General features: G+C 45.7%; 2 protein-coding genes across 2 annotated transcripts in view; one reads left to right on the top strand and one right to left on the bottom strand.

Annotated features, from left to right (window-relative positions):
* LOC138786863 (zinc finger protein 665-like) overlaps positions 1 to 23,720 on the bottom strand; it is a 171,550-nt gene that overhangs the window by 30,108 nt on the left and 117,722 nt on the right. The gene's annotated exons all lie outside the window — the stretch shown is intronic.
* Positions 15,152 to 17,500, top strand: LOC138786744 (zinc finger protein 84-like). Its single transcript, XM_069963761.1, has one exon. It carries the CDS (start codon positions 15,185 to 15,187, stop codon positions 16,823 to 16,825), a length of 1,641 nt encoding a protein of 546 aa, XP_069819862.1. The 5' UTR covers positions 15,152 to 15,184; the 3' UTR covers positions 16,826 to 17,500.

The raw sequence follows: 23,720 nt of genomic DNA, 5'->3' as shown, positions 1-23,720 counted from the left end.
ATACTATACAGTGCTATGTGTCAGCTATACTACTACTACTACCCCCAATATACTATACAGTGCTATGTGTCAGCTATACTACTACTACTACCCCCAATATACTATACATTGCTATGTGTCAGCTATACTACTACTACTACCCCCAATATACTATACAGTGCTATGTGTCAGCTATACTACTACTACTACCCCCAATATACTATACAGTACTATGTGTCAGCTATACTACTACTACTACCCCCAATATATTATACAGTGCTATGTGTCAGCTATACTACTACTACCCCCAATATACTATACCAGTACTACGTGTCAGCTATACTACTACTACTACTACCCCTACGACACAACACCCTACGGTCCGGCTGTATCTCAGCCAATCACCACAGGAAGTGGCGTCACACCACAACACCTAGCAAGTGACCGGCCGCTCATCCAACACAACATCTCCGGGGGTCACCTTACATGGGGCTGCTAGAAGGGAGATTGGGGAGAGAGCAGCTTCAGCCGTGACCCATAGAGTAATGTGAGCACGTCTGTGCCAGTCCAGCAATGGATGGAGGTCTCCAGGAAGGAGGGGGGGGGGGGGGGGGGGGCGCAGATCAGGAATCGGGGGGGCGGAAGGTTCTGGATAGAAGTTACTGTGTATAGTGCAGCACACAGCTGAGTGGTGAGAAATACAGAGGAAGAAGGGAACACGCTCCGGATCTGACACTGTGCTCTGTGAGTAATAGCTTTACCTTTAGTATACTGGGGGTAGTAGTAGTAGTAGTAGTATAGCTGACACATAGCACTGTATAGTATATTGGGGGTAGTAGTAGTATAGCTGACACATAGCACTGTATAGTATATTGGGGGTAGTAGTAGTAGTAGTATAGCTGACACATAGCACTGTATAGTATATTGGGGGTAGTAGTAGTAGTATAGCTGACACATAGCACTGTATAGTATATTGGGGGTAGTAGTAGTATAGCTGACACATAGCACTGTATAGTATATTGGGGGTAGTAGTAGTAGTAGTATAGCTGACACATAGCACTGTATAGTATATTGGGGGTAGTAGTAGTAGTATAGCTGACACATAGCACTGTATAGTATATTGGGGGTAGTAGTATAGCTGACACATAGCACTGTATAGTATATTGGGGGTAGTAGTAGTAGTATAGCTGACACATAGCACTGTATAGTATATTGGGGGTAGTAGTAGTAGTAGTATAGCTGACACATAGCACTGTATAGTATATTGGGGGTAGTAGTAGTATAGCTGACACATAGCACTGTATAGTATATTGGGGGTAGTAGTAGTAGTAGTATAGCTGACACATAGCACTGTATAGTATATTGGGGGTAGTAGTAGTAGTATAGCTGACACATAGCACTGTATAGTATATTGGGGGTAGTAGTAGTAGTATAGCTGACACATAGCACTGTATAGTATATTGGGGGTAGTAGTATGGCTGACACATAGCACTGTATAGTATATTGGGGTAGTAGTAGTATAGCTGACACATAGCACTGTATAGTATATTGGGGGTAGTAGTAGTATGGCTGACACATAGCACTGTATAGTATATTGGGGGTAGTAGTAGTATAGCTGACACATAGCACTGTATAGTATATTGGGGGTAGTAGTAGTATAGCTGACACATAGCACTGTATAGTATATTGGGGGTAGTAGTAGTATAGCTGACACATAGCACTGTATAGTATATTGGGGGTAGTAGTAGTATACCTGACACATAGCACTGTATAGGATATTGGGGGTAGTAGTAGTATGGCTGACACATAGCACTGTATAGTATATTGGGGGTAGTAGTAGTAGTATAGCTGACACATAGCACTGTATAGTATATTGGGGGTAGTAGTAGTATAGCTGACACATAGCACTGTATAGTATATTGGGGGTAGTAGTAGTAGTATAGCTGACACATAGCACTGTATAGTATATTGGGGGTAGTAGTAGTATAGCTGACACATAGCACTGTATAGTATATTGGGGGTAGTAGTAGTAGTAGTATAGCTGACACATAGCACTGTATAGTATATTGGGGGTAGTAGTAGTAGTAGTATAGCTGACACATAGCACTGTATAGTATATTGGGGGTAGTAGTAGTAGTATAGCTGACACAGCACTGTATAGTATATTGGGGGTAGTAGTAGTAGTAGTATAGCTGACACAGCACTGTATAGTATATTGGGGGTAGTAGTAGTAGTATAGCTGACACATAGCACTGTATATTATATTGGGGGTAGTAGTTGTATAGCTGACACATAGCACTGTATAGTATATTGGGGGTAGTAGTAGTATAGCTGACACATAGCACTGTATAGTATATTGGGGGTAGTAGTAGTAGTATAGCTGACACATAGCACTGTATAGTATATTGGGGGTAGCAGTAGTAGTATAGCTGACACATAGCACTGTATAGTATATTGGGGGTAGTAGTAGTATAGCTGACACATAGCACTGTATAGTATATTGGGGGTAGTAGTAGTATAGCTGACACATAGCACTGTATAGTATATTGGGGGTAGTAGTAGTATAGCTGACACATAGCACTGTATAGTATATTGGGGGTAGTAGTAGTATAGCTGACACATAGCACTGTATAGTATATTGGGGGTAGTAGTAGTAGTAGTATAGCTGACACATAGCACTGTATAGTATATTGGGGGTAGTAGTAGTAGTATAGCTGACACATAGCACTGTATAGTATATTGGGGGTAGTAGTAGTAGTATAGCTGACACATAGCACTGTATAGTATATTGGGGGTAGTAGTAGTAGTATAGCTGACACATAGCACTGTATAGTATATTGGGGGTAGTAGTAGTATAGCTGACACATAGCACTGTATAGTATATTGGGAGTAGTAGTAGTAGTATAGCTGACACATAGCACTGTATAGTATATTGGGGGTAGTAGTAGTATAGCTGACACATAGCACTGTATAGTATATTGGGGGTAGTAGTAGTAGTATAGCTGACACATAGCACTGTATAGTATATTGGGGGTAGTAGTAGTATAGCTGACACATAGCACTGTATAGTATATTGGGGGTAGTAGTAGTAGTATAGCTGACACATAGCACTGTATAGTATATTGGGGGTAGTAGTAGTAGTAGCTATGTACTGGTATAGTATATTGGTTGTAGTAGTAGCTGTGTACTGGTATAGTATATTGGGGGCAGTAGTAGTAGCTGTATACTGTATAGTATATTGGGGTAGTAGTAGCTGTATACTGGTATAGTATATTGGGGGTAGTAGTAGCTGTATACTGGTATAGTATATTGGGATAGTAGTAGCTGTATACTGGTATAGTATATTGGGGGTAGTAGTAGCTGTATACTGGTATAGTATATTGGTTGTAGTAGTAGCTGTGTACTGGTATAGTATATTGGGGGTAGTAGTAGATGTAGTATTATTATATTGGGGGTAGTAGTATGTACTGGTATAGTATATAGAGGGTAGTAGTAGCTGTAGTATTATTATATTGGGGGTAGTAGTAGCTGTAGTGTTATTATATTGGGGGTAGTAGTAGCTGTAGTATTATATTGGGGGTAGTAGTAGCTGTGATATTATATTGGGGGTAGTAGCTGTAGTATTATTATATTGGGGGTAGTAGTAGCTGTAGTATTATTATATTGGGGGTAGTAGCTGTAGTATTATTATATTGGGGTAGTAGTAGCTGTAGTATTATATTGGGGTAGTAGTAGCTGTAGTATTATTATATTGGGGGTAGTAGTAGCTGTAGTATTATATTGGGGGTAGTAGTAGCTGTAGTATTATTATATTGGGGGTAGTAGTAGCTGTAGTATTATTATATTGGGGGTAGTAGTAGCTGTAGTATTATTATATTGGGGTAGTAGTAGCTGTGATATTATATTGGGGTAGTAGTAGCTGTAGTATTATTATATTGGGGGTAGTAGTAGCTGTAGTATTATATTGGGGGTAGTAGTAGCTGTAGTATTATATTGGGGGTAGTAGTAGCTGTAGTATTATTATATTTGCTCTCTTTCAAACCTGACATGTTCTGGGCAGCGTATTCCTTCTGGGAAACCATCCAGTACAATTGGCCCTTTTCCCTGGATAACATCCCAGCGAGTGATGGCGTACAGATGTGTGAGCGCGTCTGTAACCGATTACTTTAGTGAGGCACATAAAGGGTGTGTGTGTGTATATATATATATATGTATTGTAGGGGAGTTGCTCAGGTATAGCTAGGTAGCGGTCGCAGACAGAGGAAAACAGGCAATTCACAGTTCAAATCTTAGTGTTTATTCACACCACAAAAACAAATGGAACAAAAATCCAGCATTCCCTTCATGCTGCCATCACACATAAGTGCAGTCCCAGCTCGGCCTTTAAAGCAGTAACAGCAGTTCTAAGTGTTGGTTCAGACCTTACAGCAGCAGCTGCCTTGTACACAGTCCATGTGTCTGAACACAGTCCAACCAGTCCTCCTAGACAGATCACATAGGTGTACTCCAGACTTGAGCACACACCACCTCCCTCTGCCCTCACTCCCAGCTCAGCTTTCTAAGTTGGGAAAATGCCTAAAAACCTGGAATGGCTTAATAACTCCAGTCCAGTCCTTGAACCTCGCTCTCTGCATTCCTCAGAGCAAGACAAGCTGAGAGGAAAATACCTCCCATCCAGCAACAACCCCCGGACTATGTCACATACCCCCCCCCCCCTTTGTTCAACCTTGAGGGGGTGAACACTTGCCAAACAATGCACTCGGGACAGGGCATCTGCATTCCCTTGTAGTCGGCCTGCTCTGTGTTCTACCGTGAACTTGAAGTTCTGTAATGACAAGAACCATCTGGTGACCCGAGCGTTCCTCTCCTTCGCCTGGCTCATCCACTTGAGAGGTGAATGGTCAGTCACCAGACGAAAATTCCTTCCCAACAGGTAATAACGGAGAGACTCCAGTGCCCACTTGATGGCTAGGCATTCCCTCTCCACTATACTGTACCTGGTTTCGGCTGGGGTAAGCTTGCGACTCAGGAATCCAACGGGATGTTCTTCCCCGTTAACCTCCTGAGACAGTACAGCCCCGAGGCCCACTTCAGAGACATCGGTCTGTACTACAAACTCCCTTTTGAAGTCAGGTGTCACCAGGACTGGTGACCCACACAAAGCAGACTTCAAAGCTGAAAAAGCCTTTTCAGCTTGGTCATTCCAGCGTACCATCACTGACTTATGTCCCTTCAAGAGCCCTGTCAATGGAGCTGCCAAAGTAGCGAAATGGGGAATAAACCCATAATATCCCACCAAACCCAGGAACGATTTTACTTGCCGGATAGTGACAGGCCTTGGCCAACCCTGTATCGCCTCTACCTTATTCATCTGGAGTTTGATGACTCCGCGCCCAATGACATAGCCTAAGTATCGGCCTCCTCTAACCCTATGGCACATTTCTTTGGGTTAGCAGTTAGTCCCGCCCTACGGAGTGAGTCTAGTACGGCCTGCACCTTCGCTAGATGACTCTCCCAGTCAGTACTGAAAATGACAATATCGTCAAGGTACGCCGAGGCATACTGACGATGTGGACGAAGAACAATATCCATTAAACGCTGGAATGTGGCCGGAGCACCATGAAGACCAAAAGGTAATACCTTATACTGATATAGCCCCTCGGGTGTGACAAAGGCCGTTTTCTCCTTGGCAGCCTCCGTCAAGGGCACTTGCCAGTACCCTTTGGTGAGGTCCAAGGTGGAAAAGTACCTGGCCTGTCCTAAACGCTCAATTAACTCATCCACCCGGGGTATAGGATAGGCGTCAAATTTAGAGACCTCGTTTAGCTTACGAAAATCATTGCAAAAACGTAAAGTTCCATCCGGTTTGGGTATTAATACTATCGGCTGGCCCACTCACTCTTAGATTCTTCAATCACGTCCAGCTGTAGCATCAACTGTACCTCCTCTGCGATGGCTTGGCGCCGAGCCTCGGGTACCCGGTACGGCTTTAGCCGGATTTTCACCCCAGGCTCGGTGACAATGTCATGTTGGATTACGGAGGTACGCCCAGGGAGGTCCGAGAACACGTCCGTGTTCCGACTAATGAACTCCTTGGCTTCCTGAGCCTGTTTCGGTGAAAGGCTGTCAGCAACACGTACTCTGGCAGCTGCTTCCCCTGAAAAAGTCGGAGGAGCTAGCTTCCCTTCCCCTAAACATACCGACTGTGGGCAGCCAACACAAGTCTCTCTATCCTTCCATGGCTTCAGTAAATTGACATGGTAGATCTGCTGCGGTTTCCGCCGACCAGGCTGATGTACCTTGTAATTTACTTTGCTTACTTTCTCCAGAATTTCGTAGGGGCCCTGCCACCTCGCAAGGAACTTGCTGTCTACAGTCGGTACGAGAACCAAAACCCGATCTCCTGGGTTAAAGTTCCGGACCTGAGCTGCTCTATTGTAGACCTGACTCTGGGCTTGCTGAGCTGCCTCCATATGTTCCCTGACAAGGGGCATCACTGTCTCCATCCGCTCCTGCATTTTAGTAACATACTCAATGACACTCTTGTGTGGAGTAGGCTGTTGCTCCCATGCCTCTTTGGCCACGTCGAGCAAGCCTCGGGGGTGTCTGCCATAAAGAAGTTCGAAGGGCGAGAACCCAGTAGAGGCCTGGGGCACTTCTCACACTGCAAACATTAAATAGGGCAGAAGCAGGTCCCAGTCCCTCCCATCCTTAGACACTGCTCTTTTCAGCATATTTTTCAAAGTTTGATTAAACCTCTCCACAAGACCATCCGTTTGGGGGTGGTAAACAGATGTCCTTAACTGTTTAATGCCCAGCAACTTGCAGACTTCCTTCATGACCTTAGACATGAAGGGAGTCCCCTGGTCTGTCAGTATCTCTCTAGGTAACCCTACCCTTGAAAACATCTCCATTAATTCCTTAGCTATGAGTTTGGCAGAGGTATGGCGCAGCGGCACCGCCTCCGGGTACCGGGTTGCATAGTCAATAACTACTAAGATGTGTTGGTGACCCCTAGCAGACTTTGGAACTTGACCAACGAGGTCCATGGCAATCCTCTCGAATGGTACCTCTATAATCGGGAGGGGTACTAGAGGACTGCGGAAGTGCTGCTGGGGGCTAGTTATCTGACAGGTCGGACAAGACTTACAAAATTCCTCCACCTCTTTGAATACCCCAGGCCAATAAAACCTCTGCAGTATACGGTCCTGGGTTTTCTGTGCCCCAAGGTGTCCACCTAACACATGTTGGTGAGCAAGATTTAGTACCAGGTGACGATATGCCTGGGGCACTAATAATTGTTCAACATTCTCCCCACGTAGTTGAGTGACACAATATAACATATTGTGGTGAACCACAAAACGAGGAAATATAGCCTCAGCTCCTTGTTGTTGTGGTTCACCATCGACCATTAAGACACTCCCCCGTGCTCGGGACAGAGTCGGGTCCCGGAGTTGCGCCGTGCCAAAATTGTCACCAGAGATGTCCAGATCTGACAATTCGGGGCCCGGTGGCAAGTCCTCTACATCCCCAACCATTACATTCACTGGAATTGTCTCCATCTCATCCACCGAAGTGGCGGTCACCCCTACGGCTGGCCCTTCTATCTCGGTGGCCCATGGTTCTGGCTTAACATCTGGATTTGGACCCTCAGCTACAGCTCTCCCTGACTCTTGGGGACAGACATTCAAAAATGATGGCCACAATGCAGAGAATAAGGGAAAGTCTCTTCCTATTATCAGGTCATATGGCAGATTCGACGCTACTGCCACCTCATGGACTTTCTCACCTGCAGGAGTTTTTTATTACCACCTGGGCAGTAGGATAGTCTTTCAAGTCTCCATGAATACACAACACTCCAAGTTTGCGCTTAGTGAACTGAGATGGAAGCGCCAGGGTATCCCGTACTAGGGTCACCAGGCTCCCCGAGTCCAGTAGAGCATTGACCCTGCACCTGCCGATAGACACTGGGCACATGGGAGGTGCCCTATCCTTGTCCGGGAGGTTAGCGGTACATACACTAACAGCAGGTCGGGCATAGAAGGATGTCCGGCGAGTATAGCCACAGTCCATAGGCTCAGAGGTTAAGGGGCACCTTGCCGCAACATGTCCCGGACCATTACAGCGCCAACAGCAGATAATGGGGACCTCATGTAACCTTGGGGAACGTTGGTTTGGTGGGGAGCTACTCCCAGCAGGATGTTGAAGCTTTTTCTCAGCCACTGCAAGTGGGGGTATGGGACGGGGTGGCCTCCGGCCAGGGGTACAGTCTCGCACCAAGTCTTGGGTAGCTACATAACGTTCCACCAGACCAACCAGCTGGTCTAAATTGCCTGGGTCACCTTGGCCTACCCAGCGCTGGATAGTGACCGGCAGACTGCGCACAAATCGGTCAACCACCACCCTCTCCACTATTTGGGCTGGAGTTAAAGTCTCGGGCTGGAGCCATTTCTTTACCAGGTGCAGCAGGTCATAGGCTTGAGACCTGGCGGCTCTGGATTCCACAAACCCCCACTGATATACACGTTGGGCCCGAACATATATATTGACCCCCAAGCGTGCCAGGATCTCACCTTTCAGCTTTTGGTAGTCCTGGGCGTCCTCCCGAGTGAGGTCAAAGTATGCCTTTAGTGCATCTCCTGTGAGAAATGGGGCAACCACTTCAGCCCACTGGTCAGGCTGGAGACCCTCTCGCTCAGCCGTTCTCTCAAACACTCCCAGAAAGGCCTCCACATCATCCTCTGCCGTTACCTTTCTCAGCGCCGTCCGGACTCTCTCTCTGGCGGCAGGCTGTAGCTGGGAAACCACTGGCGGAAACTCACGAATGGCCACCATTCGGCAACAACGGCCGTACTTTTACGTAGTGTGAACATAGCCTTAGGATGGGAAATGCCAAAATGTAAGATGGAGTTGCTCGATGTGGCTTCCTGAAACCTGTGGTGACCAATTTACCGTTTTCATTACTGACCATAAAATCAAAGAATTCCAATTGTGATCCCCCAAAATCACCTGTAAAATACATATTCATGTCATAGACTTCTATGGATAGCATGTAACGTGACCCCTAAGTGAGCTTGTCTTGTCTTTTAAGGTATATTTGGCGGTCTATTTCTCCATGGAGGATTGGGAGTATGTAGAAGGACACAAGGATCAGTACAAGGATGTGATGCTGGAGGATCAGCAGCCCCTCCCATCAGCAGGTAATACACAGGACTAAGTGGGCACTGGGGGAAAATCTGAGATTAGATACGATTGAAATGCTGCTTGTCAGGGACACAACAACTCTGGACGTTACCTGACACGGGGGTGGGGAAAAGGGAAACAAAGGGGGAAGGACAAGAGGTCTGGGAATTAGGAGAGTTCGGAATCGGGGTTACCTGGGTTGCACTAGCCCTGCATCGCTGACTTGCTCCTTGTTCCCCGTTCGATGTCTGTGTTGTTACATGCACAGACATTGAGTGGGGAGGAGCAGGGGACAACAGAGGGAGCGAGCGCAGCAGTGGCGGTGGCCCCGAGCTGGGGATGCTGCCGCGGCTGTGTAAGCACCGCCTCTTCCTCAGCCTCCCCCTCTATCTTGCCTGTGAGGACCTCTGATAAGCTACTGATCCAGGATGTTGACTTCTGGCTTCTTTCTTCAGGACCAAGACCCTTCTAGTTTACCAGAAAAAAACGTATTCCCTCTAACCGTTTTCATGGCCAGAAGTCGTTGACAAGGTAGGTGTCAGATGAGACAGAGTTTGCAGAGGAGGAGACATGGGCTTTCTCGAGAAACCGTTAAGGACCACCAGTTTTAGGAGAGAGATGTGGAAGGTGTTTGAGATCCGCATGGTGGGAGGCGGACAGAGCTTGTAGGTGACTGGGTTGATGCATCTCCATCCATGAATGGTCCAAGAAACCGTGGGCACAATTTGTAACTCGGAATCTGCAGTCGCACCTACTTGGCAGGTAACCAGACTTTGTCACTGGGAGAGAAGCTTACGACAGGTCTCCTCTTCTTGTCATCCTGAGACTTCATCCGACCAGTGGCATGTATTGGTGTGTCTGTTTCCATATGGATGCAAAATCGTTGACCAGCTCGTTCACGGCAGGTATATCAGAAGATGTTGGGAGAGGCAATGGAGGAGAAGGATGTTGACCGTAGACAACAAAGGATGGTGTATTGCCAGTGGAACTTGATTGTTGTATGAGAACAAAATGACGGAGATAATTTCCTAGAACCTAGTTGACTCTCCAGTTGGTGTCACTTAGAGCTAGGAATAGAGAGCACGCCAAAACCTGGAAACTAATTGGGGTTCCCTGTCAGAAATTATATGAAGAGACAGGCATTTAAGTGAAAAATATGCTGGAGGAAAAGGCCGGCCAGAAGAGGAGCAGAAGGCAGACCATGAAGAGGCACAAGATGGGACATTTTGGAGAACCAGTCCGTAACCACCTAGATGACAGTGTTACCTGCAGAAGGAGAAAGGTCGATAACGAAGTCTATGGCAAAGTGTGCTCAAGGATGATCTGGAATGGGCAAAGGCTGAAGTAGACCCACTGGCTTAAGGCGGGAGGTCTTGTTTTGGGCACAAATGGAGCAAGAGGCCACAAAGTCCTTTATATCCTTGGAAAGACTGTAGTGTCCAGAGATCAATTGTCCGGTCTTATCTACTCCTGGATGTCCGGTGATCAAGTAGGAATGACCCTATTTTAGAATTCTTCTTCCGATCGTTGGGCGCATAAAGGTCTTGTCAGGAGGGAGATTCTGAAGAACTGAGATGACCCTTGCATCAAACATTCAGGTGGTATGATGTGGCGAGAAGCGTCCATCTGGCGAAGAACAATCAGAGGCTCGAGAGAGAGAGAGGGTGTCCGCTTTCACATTACTCTCTGCTGGTTGAAAGTGTATGACAAAACTGAATCAAGAGAAAAAGATAGACCACCTGACCTGCCTGGGATTAAGCTGCAGGGCCGACTAAAGATCAAGGAGATTGTGAAGATGTTAATTGGATGCTTCGCCCTTTCCAGGAGGTGACGCCACTCTTTTATAACCAACTCAATAGCCAGTAGCTCCCGATCTCCTATGGTATAATTCCTCTCAGCCGAAGAAAAAAATCTTCAAGGAGATGCATGTTCGAGTTTTCCCTGACAAGTCCTTCTGGGTAAGGACGGCCGCAGCTCACAGTGAAGAGTCATTTACCTCCAAGGAGATTTGCCTAGTGGGGTCTGGCCGAGACAGAACAGGAGCTGAAGCAAAGGCAGACATCAAATAGGCGAAAGCTTGCCCTGCCACTGCTTGGGGTTAGCACCCATTTTGGTCAGGGCCACAGTCGGCTACACCAAGGGTGGAAAAGTGGAGAATGAATTGGACATAATAGTTGGCAAAGCCCAAGAACTGCTGTATTGCTCGAAGTCCAATGGGGTATGGCCACTAAAGAACTACCAAAAGTTTCACAGGGTCCATCTGCAGACCACGGTCTGAGATGATGTAGCCTAAAAAGGGGAGGCTGGACTGATGGAACATGCACTTCTTCCGTAGATCTGGGGAGTAGATCAGGATGTCGAGGAGGTGTAGAGGAGGTCTCTAAAGATGTCATTCACAAATTCCTTGAAGACCGCTGGGGCATTGCACAAGCCAAAGGGCATGACCAGATACTCGAAGTGCCCATCCCCGCTGTTGAAGGAAGTATTCCATTCATCGGCTTCATGAATTTGGATCATGTTGTAAGCTCCCCTGAGATCTAGTTTTGTGAAGATCCAAGCTCAACGGAGACGATCGAACAACCCTAATATCAAAGGCAAGGGAAACTGGTTCTTCACAGTCACTCTATTGCGACCCCGGTAGTGGATACTTGGAAGGAGAGAACAGTCCTTCTTCTGGATGAAAAAGAACCCGACAGCGGCTGGAGAGGAGGACTTCCAGATGAAGCCCTTCTGCAGATTCTCCTTGGTATAAGCAGATATGGCTTCAGTCTCCGGAACCGAGAGCAGGTACACTCTTCCACAAGGGGGCATAGTGCCTGGAAGAAGATCTATGGGGCAATCGTATGGCCAATGAGGTGGTAATGGGTTGACCTGCTTTTCGGAGAACACCCCTGCAAATCCTAGTACTGGGCCGGGAGGCCAGGCAATGGCTTGAAAGGGTCAGATGGTGGTGAAGTTGACCAGATGTGAGGGATCTGCAGACAGTGGTTGAAACAATTCGGTCCCCAACACAAGATCTCTCTGACCCTCCAATGCAGGCTAGGGGCATGGAGCTGCAGCCATGGAAGACTCATCAGAATTGTTGAAGAGGACCGAGGTAACATGTGGAGGTCGATTTCCTATTTTTTATTCTGTGTGCAGGGCACCCACCTGTAAGGTTAATGGTTTGATTTGGACCTTGACGGCATCGCGCAGGAACTCGCTGGTGACTGAGGAAATGGTCAGAAGTTTGGCAAGTTGAACCACTGGGAATCGGTATTCTATTGCCAGGGGTGCAGTGATGAAGTTGCTTGCAGAACCAGAATCCAGGAAGGTGGACTGGAATCACCTGCCAGATGGAATGGAGACCTTGACCGAGTTCTCTTCTCAGGAGTAAGACAAACTGTCTCTACCTGCATGGGCTCCTTAGTCATTGAAGGAGACGTAGGAGTGGTCGGCTTCTGGAAAGCTGGTGCCAGCCGGAATGTGAGGCAAGGACTGTGCAGCTTCCATTCTTGTCGGAGATCCTCCTTTCTCTCAGAGCACCGGACATTGATCCGAGTGGCCAGAAGAATCAGCTCATTCAAGGAGGTCACTCGACTGTAAAAGCCCTTCTTGAAGGTGGCTACTAGGGCAGTATTATTCCATTTGAGTTCAGCTGCCAGGGTGTGGAATCGTACTCCATATTCTCCAACGAATGTGTTCCAATGGCGTAGACTGAGGAGGGCCTTGTCCGCAGACGAGGCTCGAGCTGACTTCTTGAGCACACACCATAATTCTGATAGGAAGTCCTGGAGATTAACGGTGACGGGGTCAACCCGATCTCACAGTGGTGTTGCCCAGGCCAAAGCCTTCCCTTGGAGCGCTTCGTGGTGAATTGGTTGGCCATGAACTTGATGTGCATGGTTGAACTATGACACTGAACCCCTGCACATCACCATTAGACCGAAATGCCAGGTGTAGATTTAGCCCCAAGTGAGGTGGTATTGGCACTGGAGGTGATGGAGGCACTAGTGGAGCCTGTTTAGCCAAAACGGACATCTTGTGGGCATCCATGGTTGAAGCCTACGATAACGACTGGAGTTGAGAATCCACCGAACCACCGTTAGCAATAACGTAGGCCACACCAGGGAGCGGAGAGGGCCTAAGGGGCTGCTGTTCTTTACTGAGGTCCGCCACAAGGTGGGTTGGATTTGCAGTGGCAGGTGATCCCCTGGCTTGGCTTGCTAGCGGAAGCAGGCAAGGTGTAGCTAGAGATACCTAGGCAGGAACACAGCAGGACTCACAGTTGGAACCAGGGCAGCAGTCACCAGCAGAGACCCCAGGCCGCAGAAACCACAGGCTGGGACCACACGCTGTGAAGCATGCAAAGGCTATTGTGGTGTCCCACAGTTGAGTGCTCTAGACACCAGTCCGAAAGTTAGCCCTTCAGTGGTAATGGAGTGCATTCTTTAGTTTTACCACTAGGTGCCAGTATTGTTTTTATATATTGTTTTATGTTGCACAGCTGTAGTCACTAAAGGGTTACTGTTTTCTATGTACCACCTGATCTGTACCAGCCTATGAGAGCTGCTGTTCTTTCCTTTGCCGATCCCTGCTCTCTTGACACACACACAGCCCCTGGGGAGGTGACTAGTTAGCCCAGGGTGGACAGGAAGTCTAGTTAGTCTAGTCTGGAGTGTGGTAGTAGATAGACGTATGGGGAACACAGAGACTTTCTTTCTCAAAGCAACACTTATCCTAACTATGCAGTGCTAAACACCTAGAGAGAGGACAAGTCAGAGATCACCCCAACCCACACTGTGAACATCTCTAAAGGTGCAGGACTGTATCCTAAAGCAGAGGAACTGATCCAGATAGAGCAAAGTTGCTAAGAGCCTACGAACTCTATCTTGCAACACAGGTGACACCGGGACACCCTCAGAGACCTTGCTCAAATCAGGTAACTAGGACTGGGGTTTGTGTCACCCTGATAGGACGGTACCCCGACACTGCAGGGAAAAAGGTGGTATAGCGACAAAGGTCGAAACAAGGGCATAAGTATTTTCTTCAAGTATTCTACTACTTCTTAAGTTCAGGCAGAGCACAATACTACATTGTGTTGGGACTCTCAAGACAAGCTCCTCTCCACTACTCTAAACTCTCACGACCTACATCTCCACTATTCTGAACTTTCTACTTTTCACGCAACCAAGTCAGCACTGCTGCTCTCTACTTCAAACAGCTCTCAAGACAGATCAAGTAAAGTCAAGTCTGTATTATATTATTCAAGTGTATACTAAAGTTTCATCAGTAAAAGAACCAATTTATTCATTTTATCGGGACTCAGTGATTATTGCACATGCACCTACACCGCAACTACACCGTCCTAGGGTCATCTCTCCTTTCTGTGGGTGGCGGTACCGATAGTTCAGGTGGGTCATAATTCCAATCCGCACCACTGTGATAAGTACCCAAGGGACCAACTCACAGCCCGGCAGGTCACCGACCACAGGGGAAAGGGTATAGCCAGCCACAAATAGCTAAAAACAGGTGTTTCTCCATACCTGTGTGTCCAACCGGCACTGGCGTCATGACAACCTACCATCTGGCTGAGCTATACTCCACCGACCAACCACCACAGGAGTGGGGTCACTTCTACCAACACCCGAGTAGGTGACCGGTCGCACACCACACTACAACAAGAGGAAACAGGACGTATGCAGGATCTATAGGGAAGGTGCTCGGTGCGTCAACCTTTAAACTGAACTGTGGGGGTGCGAGTGCCGGTGCTGGAGGAGAAAAGCTGGAGCGTGAAGCAGCGGGTGCAGCAGCGGTGGCGGACCGGAACCCGGTACGGCGCTATGGGTGTGACGGCCGACAATTCTTTTGTGTAGTAGTACCCTTAGAGTAAGGGGGGTAAGGTTGTCTCTATACACAGGGAGGGAAAAGATGGCGGATTCCTGGAGAGGCTGCACATTACTTACAGAGAGCGGAATAGATGAGGTGTGTAGTGCTGGGAATACGCTGCTGTCACCATGTTGGTTGTTGGGAGTGATGGAGGATGATGGGAGGTTCCATGATGTCACATTCTGCACATGATGTCACACAAACAACTACAGATAAATATAGGACACATTTCCCAGGTTATTACTCAGACGTAATCTCTTTTCTATTGTCAGATGAGTGTCCCCGGAGATCAGAGGGAAATCCTATCACCCAGGATACATATGCAGAACCTTCTATTACCCCAGATATACCCCCAGCCCCTCACAGCAAAGATCTGCCGTCTCATCCTTCTATACACGTCCTGTCTACTGATCCTTCACAGATTAGGCACAATAAGGAGAGGCCATTTTCATGTTCAGAATGTGAGAGATTTTTTACTCGAAAATCACATCTGACTATACATGAAAGAACTCATACAGGAGAGAAGCCATTCTCATGTTCAGAATGTGGAAAATGTTTTATTAATAAATCACATCTCACTACACATGAAAGAACTCATACGGGAGAGAAGCCATTTTCATGTTCAGAATGTGGAAAATGTTTTTCTCATAAATCACAGCTCACTATACATGAAAGAACTCACACAGGAGAGAAGCCATTCTCATGTTCAGAATGTGGAAAATGTTTTATTGATAAATCACATCTCACTACACACGAAAGAACTCATACAGGAGAGAAGCCATTTTCATGTTCAGAATGTAAAAAAAGATTTGCTTTTAAATCAGCGCTCACTTCACATGAAAGAATTCATACAGGACAGAAGCGATTTTCATGTTCAGAATGTGGAAAATGTTTTACTCGAAAAGGAAATTTGTTTAATCATCAAAGAATTCACACAGGGGAGAAGCCATTTTCATGTTCAGAATGTGGAAAATGTTTTTCTGATAGATTATACCTCAATGAACATGAAAAAACACATAAGGGAGAGAAGTCATATTCATGTTCAGAATGTGAAAAATGTTTTATTCGCAAAGCAAGTTTGTTTAATCATCAAAGAATTCACACAGGGGTGAAGCCATTTTCATGTTCAGAATGTGGAAAATGTTTTACTCGAAAAGCAAGTTTGTTTAATCATCAAAGAATTCACACAGGGGAGAAGCCATTTTCATGTTCAGAATGTGGAAAATGTTTTACTCGAAAAGTAAGTTTGTTTAATCATCAAAGATTTCACACAGGGGAGAAGCCATTTTCATGTTCAGAATGTGGAAAATGTTTTATTTATAAATCAAATCTCACTACACATGAAAGAACTCATACGGGAGAGAAGCCATATTCTTGTTCAGAATGTGGGAAATGTTTTATTGGTAAATTACATCTTAAGAAACATGAAAGAATTCACACAGGGGAGAAACCATTTTCATGTTCAGAATGTGGAAAATGTTTTACTGAGAAACCAACGCTCACTCTACATGAAAGAACTCACACAGGAGAGAAGCCAGATATATGTTCGGAGTGTGGAAAATGTTTTTATGATCAATCAACACTTAAAAGACATGAAAGAGTTCACACAGGAGAGAAGCCATATTCATGTTCAGAATGTGGAAAATGTTTTACTGAGAAACCAAAGCTCACTATACATGAAAGAACTCACACAGGAGAGAAGCCATATATATGTTCAGAATGTGGAAAATGTTTTGCGCGGAAACATCATGTTGTTCAACATCAAAATATTCACTCCAGGGAGAAGCCAATATAGAGCGCTCAATGATCACTCATGCGCCTGTTGCAAAAAAGCAAATATAATCCAGATACCACAGCTATGTATTCCCCATGTGTATAGGGGATCTGGCGGTAATACAGATATCATATACCGCAGCTCCAAACTTGTTACTGATTGTTAATAAAATCTCATGTGGATATATATACGGTTATGATGTTGTCACTGCTCCTCATCAAGACCCAAGACTAGTGCTGAGCGATCATGGCAGAATGATTGGGTGCAACAATGTTATCCGAACCTAAACAACGTCTGATTCCCCGCGGCTGCAGAAGTTGTATATACCGCCCTAGAGAGTCCTGGGAAACATGGATACAGCCGTATTCCCCCTATACACTTCAGGAATATCTGTCCGCATTTCCTGGCAGTAATAAGTGACACGGATGTGTGATGGGGGCCGGACTGTTTAGAGCGTTTCATAGGGTTCTAGGAATTTTACGTTTAAATATTTGCGAGCCTGCCGAACCAAACTTTTGAAAGCTTTGAGTCACCGGTAGAGATAAGTATTTTAAGGCTGTCAGAAATCACTGCCCCTATATCCTTCTCTTCTGAAGTCTTCAGTAAAACAGAATTGCCGATATGATACTGGAAAGAGGATTCCTTCTCCACAATAACCTCTCTCCTACCAACCCTTCTCCTATGTCACTATCCTTACCTACCAACCCTTCTCCTATGTCACTATCCTTACCTACCAAACCCTTCTCCTATGTCACTATCCTTACCCACCAACCCTTCTCCTATGTCACTATCCTTACCTACCAACCCTTCTCCTATGTCACTTTCCTTACCTACCAACCCTTCTCCTATTTCACTATCCTTACCTACCAACCCTTCTCCTATTTCACTATCCTTACCTACCAACCCTTCTCCTATGTCACTATCCTTACCTACCAACCCTTCTCCTATGTCACTATCCTTACCCACCAACCCTTCTCCTATGTCACTATCCTTACCTACCAACCCTTCTCCTATGTCACTATCCTTACCTACCAATCCTCCTATGTCACTATCCTTACCTACCAACCCTTCTCCTATATCACTATCCTTACCTACCAACCCTTCTCCTATGTCACTATCCTTACCCACCAACCCTTCTCCTATGTCACTATCCTTACCTACCAACCCTTCTCCTATGTCACTATCCTTACCTACCAACCCTTCTCCTATATCACTATCCTTACCTACCAACCCTTCTCCTATGTCACTATCCTTACCTACCAATCCTCCTATGTCACTATCCTTACCTACCAACCCTTCTCCTATGTCACTATCCTTACCCACCAACCCTTCTCCTATGTCACTATCCTTACCTACCAACCCTTCTCCTATGTCACTATCCTTACCCACCAACCCTTCTCCTATGTCACTATCCTTACCTACCAACCCTTCTCCTATATCACTATCCTTACCTACCAACCCTTCTCCTATGTCACTATCCTTACCTACCAATCCTCCTATGTCACTATCCTTACCTACCAACCCTTCTCCTATATCACTATCCTTACCTACCAACCCTTCTCCTATGTCACTATCCTTACCTACCAACCCTTCTCCTATGTCACTATCCTTACCTACCAATCCTCCTATGTCACTATCCTTACCTACCAACCCTTCTCCTATGTCACTATCCTTACCCACCAACCCTTCTCCTATGTCACTATCCTTACCTACCAACCCTTCTCCTATGTCACTATCCTTACCTACCAACCCTTCTCCTATGTCACTATCCTTACCTACCCTACCTTCTCCTATGTCACTATCCTTACCTACCAACCCTTCTCCTATGTCACTATCCTTACCTACCAACCCTTCTCCTATATCACTATCCTTACCTACCAACCCTTCTCCTATGTCACTATCCTTACCTACCATTCCTCCTATGTCACTATCCTTACCTACCAACCCTTCTCCTATATCACTATCCTTACCTACCAACCCTTCTCCTGTCACTATCCTTACCTACCAACCCATCTCCTATGTCACTATCCTTACCCACCAACCCTTCTCCTATGTCACTAACAAACATATGTAAAAGAACAGGACCCAGAACAGACGCTTGTGGCCGCCACATGTGACCAGTCTCTGTGTAGAATTCCCTCCATTACCATCACCCCTCTGATCCTTCACCAACCACAAATCCACAGAACCATCCAGGGAATAGTCCTCAGTAACTTCTCTATCGGCTCTTTATATGGAATAGTGATGAGCGAACGTGCTCGTCCGAGCTTGGTACTCGATTGAGTATTAGGGTACTCGATGGTACTCGTTACTCGGACTAGCATCTAGCGATACTCGAGGAAATCTCGTTATCCGTTTCCTGTAAGTTTGGGCGCTATTTCTCAGCCAATAAACATGCAGGAGACTCTTTGGTACATCCTGCGATGATGTGGGACCCATAAATGTCGATAGCAGCGATTGGTTGGCGATCAGATTACCTTGCCATATAAAACTCGGCGCCAGTAGTGCTCGCTTCAGACGTGTGCTGTGAGAGATCAATGATAGAGCTGCTGCTGGTCAGGGAGAGTGTCAGTGCAGGATTTAGCGTTCCAGTAGGCAGGGAATACTAGCAATACAAACAGCCCTTGTAAGGGCTTTAAGTCGTTTTTAATTTGTATTACTACAGACTGCTGGCTGGGACTTGCAGTGCAGCTACCACGATTTCAGCAGCACACTGTGGTGATCGGCTGCTGGCAGAAAGGGGGCATTAGGTGTTGCATACACACCCCTAAGAAGTGCTTAGTACTATTATATTATTTTGTGGCTGGTGTTGCTGCTGTCGTACATTGTATTGCTGTGATTTGTAGTACACCTGCATAGATCCTCACTGCTCTTTGTACTGTGTAACAGGTGGCATAGACCACAGACCACAACTTACACACAGAGGCTCTATACGACAGCCTCCAAATACTAGTGTGACACTGACCACCAATATATTTACTTATTTCTCACTGAAGTCATATCCAAGCTCACTACTGATTGCCCTGTGTAAGGGGGTGTCACACAGTATATAGCTGCAGTCACCACCAGATAGTATACCACAGCCTCCCAAAAACTAGTGGGACCACTAGTATATTTTATGATTTCTGTATTTCTTACTAAGGGCATATCCCACCTCACTGCTCATTGTCCTGTGTAAGAGGTGGCATACACCATATAGCACCACTTACACACAGACTCTATACGACTACCTCCAAAAGTAGTCTGAGTAATATATTTTCTTGGCTTGCTGTGATCTGTAGTGCAGCTATCTCAGTCTTGACATTGCAGTGTCCATAAAATGGTGAACCCCAGGGGTAAGGGTCGGGGACGAGGGCGTGGGGTTCCAAGTGATGCAGTGGGCAGAGGTCGTGGTTCTGGGCAGGGGGACACAGCAGCACCCGTTGAGGAGGGAGCAGTGGCACACCGCAGACATTCAATCCCTAGCTTCTTCTCACAACTTATGGGGTCTCAGGGTACACCACTAGTGAAACCGCAGCAGTGTGAACAGGTGCTGACGTGGATAGCGGATAATGTGTCAAGTAACTTATCCACAACCCAGTCTTCCACGCAGTCCACCCATGCTAGCCAAGGGAGGGGAACCCTTGCTCCACTAGCTCAGCCTCCTTCCCCACAGCCTGGCCCCTCCAGGGAAAGGAGGGATTCAGAATTGGGGGAAGGGCTGGTGGATGAGGACGATGTGACTGAGCTGGGTGGATAAGCCTAGTGACAGTGCTTCTGTGGGGGAGTCACGTTCAGCCACAGGACCGGTTGGAAGAGGAAGAGGGGTGGGTAGAGGGAGAAGCAGGGACAGAGCAAGTAGATCAGCAACTGTTTCACGAGTCAAACTCCCGTGGCCAGGCCTAGATGTTCCGAAGTCTGGAGGTTCTTTAAAGAAACTGCGGATGACCGACGGACTGTCGTGTGCAATGTGTGCCACGCCAGGATCAGCAGGGGAGCCACCACTACCAGCCTAACCACTACCAGCATGCGTAGGCATATGAGTGCTGAACACCCCACTCAGTGGAACCAAGGCCGTTCACTTAGTTAGTGCTCCTTCTCCTGTGTCACATGCTAGCTCTGTCAGTCCCCCCGCCCAGGCCTCCCGCCCTACACCCACCCCTTCACCTCCACTATGCTCAAAGTCAGACTCCAGACTGCTGGCTGGGACATGTAGTGCAGCAACCAAGATTTTAGCAGCACACTATGCTGATCGGCTGCTGGCAGAAAGGGGACAGCAGGTGTTGCATACAGACCCCTAAGAAGTCCTCAGTACTATTATATTATTATTACTATTATATGGTATATGCCACCATCTCTCACAGGGCAATTAGCAGTGAGCTTGGATGTGACTGCAGTCATAAATGAAGAAATAAGAAAATATACTGTTCACACTAGTTTCTGGAGGTTTTCGTATACAATCTGTGGGTAAGTGCAGCTATATAGTATATGCCACCATCTTTCACAGGGCAATTAGCAGTGAGCTTGGATGTGACTCACCACTTTTCTCCACTGCTGATTCGATTTTGAGTTTGACTTGAAGATGCTGGGCTGCCCTGCCCCTAGCGTGTTGTCAGAGCGGGTCTTCAGTGCAGCTGGTGGCATCATCACTAATAAGCGCACCCGCCTGTCAACTGACAGCGCTGACAGGCTGACGTTTATTAATTTTCTTATTTCTTTATTTCTTATTGCAGCCATATCCAAGCTCACTGCTAATTACCCTGTGTAATTAGCAGTGAGCTTGGTTGCGTGTGACAACGGGCGGAACCTGGTGGCGGCTCTGCAACTCGGCAGCCTCACACATGTACCATGCCTGGCCCACGTCTTCAACCTAGTGTTGCAGCGGTTCCTTAAAACCTACCCCAATTTGGCTGACTTGCTCACCAAGGTGCACCACATCTGTGCGCATTTCCGCAAGTCAACCAGGGAAAGTTACCCCAACTGCTACAGTCAAATTCAAACTCAAAACAGCAGTGGGAAGAAGTGGTGAGTCACATGATGCAGGGAATGTTACCCCAACTGCTACAGTCAAATTCAAACTCAAAACAGCAGTGGGGAGAAGTGGTGAGTTACATGATGCAGGGAATGTTACCCCAACTGCTACAGTCAAATTCAAAGTCAAATTCAAACTCAAAAAAGCAGTGGGGAGAAGTGGTGAGTGACATGATACAGGGAATGTTACCCCAACTGCTACAGTCAAATTCAAACTCAAAACAGCAGTGGGGAAAAGTGGTGAGTCACATGATGCAGGGAATGTTAGCCCAACTGCTACATAGCAACATAGCAACCCAGATGCTGCTTTATGCGTCTGGGCTGCTATGGATTACAACGATCAGGCTCCTGCACTGAGGAAAGGACCTGATCGTTTGAATGAGCTGTCAATGTACTGACAGCTCATTCACTCTATAATTCATTACAGCACTGATCATGTGCTGTAATGTATTATATATACACCTGCAAAAGTTAAAACACACACAAATACATAAATAAATATACACATTCCCCATTCCCCCTTTATTATCGATCCCCTATAAATGAGATACATATATTTGGCGTCACTGCCTCTGTAATGACCGCTTCTATTAACCCATTACATTAATTATCCCGCCCGAATAATGCCGAAAAAAAAAAAAAAAAGACAATTTTTTGTTAATCCCACCTCCTAAAAAATATAGATAAAAGCTATCAAAACGTCACATGTACCCAAAAGGTGTAACGCTAAAAACGTCAGCTTATGTCGCAAAAAAAAAATCCCTCACATAACTCCATTGGCGAAAAAATTAAAATATTACTGATCTTACAATCTGCAAGTTCCAACCGTTTTTATAGTATAAATGCCATAAACTATAACAAAAGCTTTATAACATGTCATATGTAACGTACAGTAACCGCTATATAAGATGTCATATGTAACGTATAGTAACCGCTATATAAGATGTCATATGTAACGTATAGTAACCGCTATATAACATGTCATATGTAATGTATAGTAACCGATATATGTCATATGTAACGTATAGTAACCGCTATATAACATGTCATATGTAACGTATAGTAACCGCTATATAACATGTCATATGTAACGTATAGTAACCGCTATATAACATGTCATATGTAACATATAGTAACCGCTATATAAGATGTCATATGTAACGTATAGTAACCGCTATATAACATGTCATATGTAACGTATAGTAACCGATATATGTCATATGTAATGTATAGTAACCGCTATATAACATGTCATATGTAACGTATAGTAACCGCTATATAACATGTCATATGTAACGTACAGTAACCGCTATATAACATGTCATATGTAACGTACAGTAACCGCTATATAACATGTCATATGTAACGTATAGTAACCGCTATATAACATGTCATATGTAATGTATAGTAACCGCTATATAACATGTCATATGTAACGTATAGTAACCGCTATATAACATGTCATATGTAACGTATAGTAACCGCTATATAACGTGTCATATGTAACGTATAGTAACTGCTATATAACATGCCATATGTAACGTATAGTAACCGCTATATAACATGTCATATGTAACGTATAGTAACCGCTATATAACATGCCATATGTAACGTATAGTAACCGCTATATAACATGCCATATGTAACGTATAGTAACCGCTATATAACATGTCATATGTAACGTATAGCAACCACTATGTAACATGTCATATGTAACGTATAGTAACCGCTATATAACATGTCATATGTAACGTATAGTAACCGCTATATAACATGTCATATGTAACGTATAGTTACCGCTATATACTATGTCATATGTAACGTATAGTAACCGCTATATACCATGTCATATGTAACGTACAGTAACCGCTATATAACATGTCATATGTAACGTATAGTAACCGCT

The sequence above is a fragment of the Dendropsophus ebraccatus genome, chromosome 3, assembly GCF_027789765.1.
Source record: "Dendropsophus ebraccatus isolate aDenEbr1 chromosome 3, aDenEbr1.pat, whole genome shotgun sequence".
Taxonomy (NCBI): Eukaryota; Metazoa; Chordata; class Amphibia; order Anura; family Hylidae; genus Dendropsophus; species Dendropsophus ebraccatus.
The sequence above is the reverse complement of the archived record's forward strand: the minus strand, read 5'-3'. Positions and strand labels throughout refer to the sequence as shown.

Bases quoted from the DNA above. Each gene is read 5' to 3' on its own strand.
- LOC138786744 (XM_069963761.1), top strand. From the start codon at position 15,185: ATGATGGGAGGTTCCATGATGTCACATTCTGCACATGATGTCACACAA.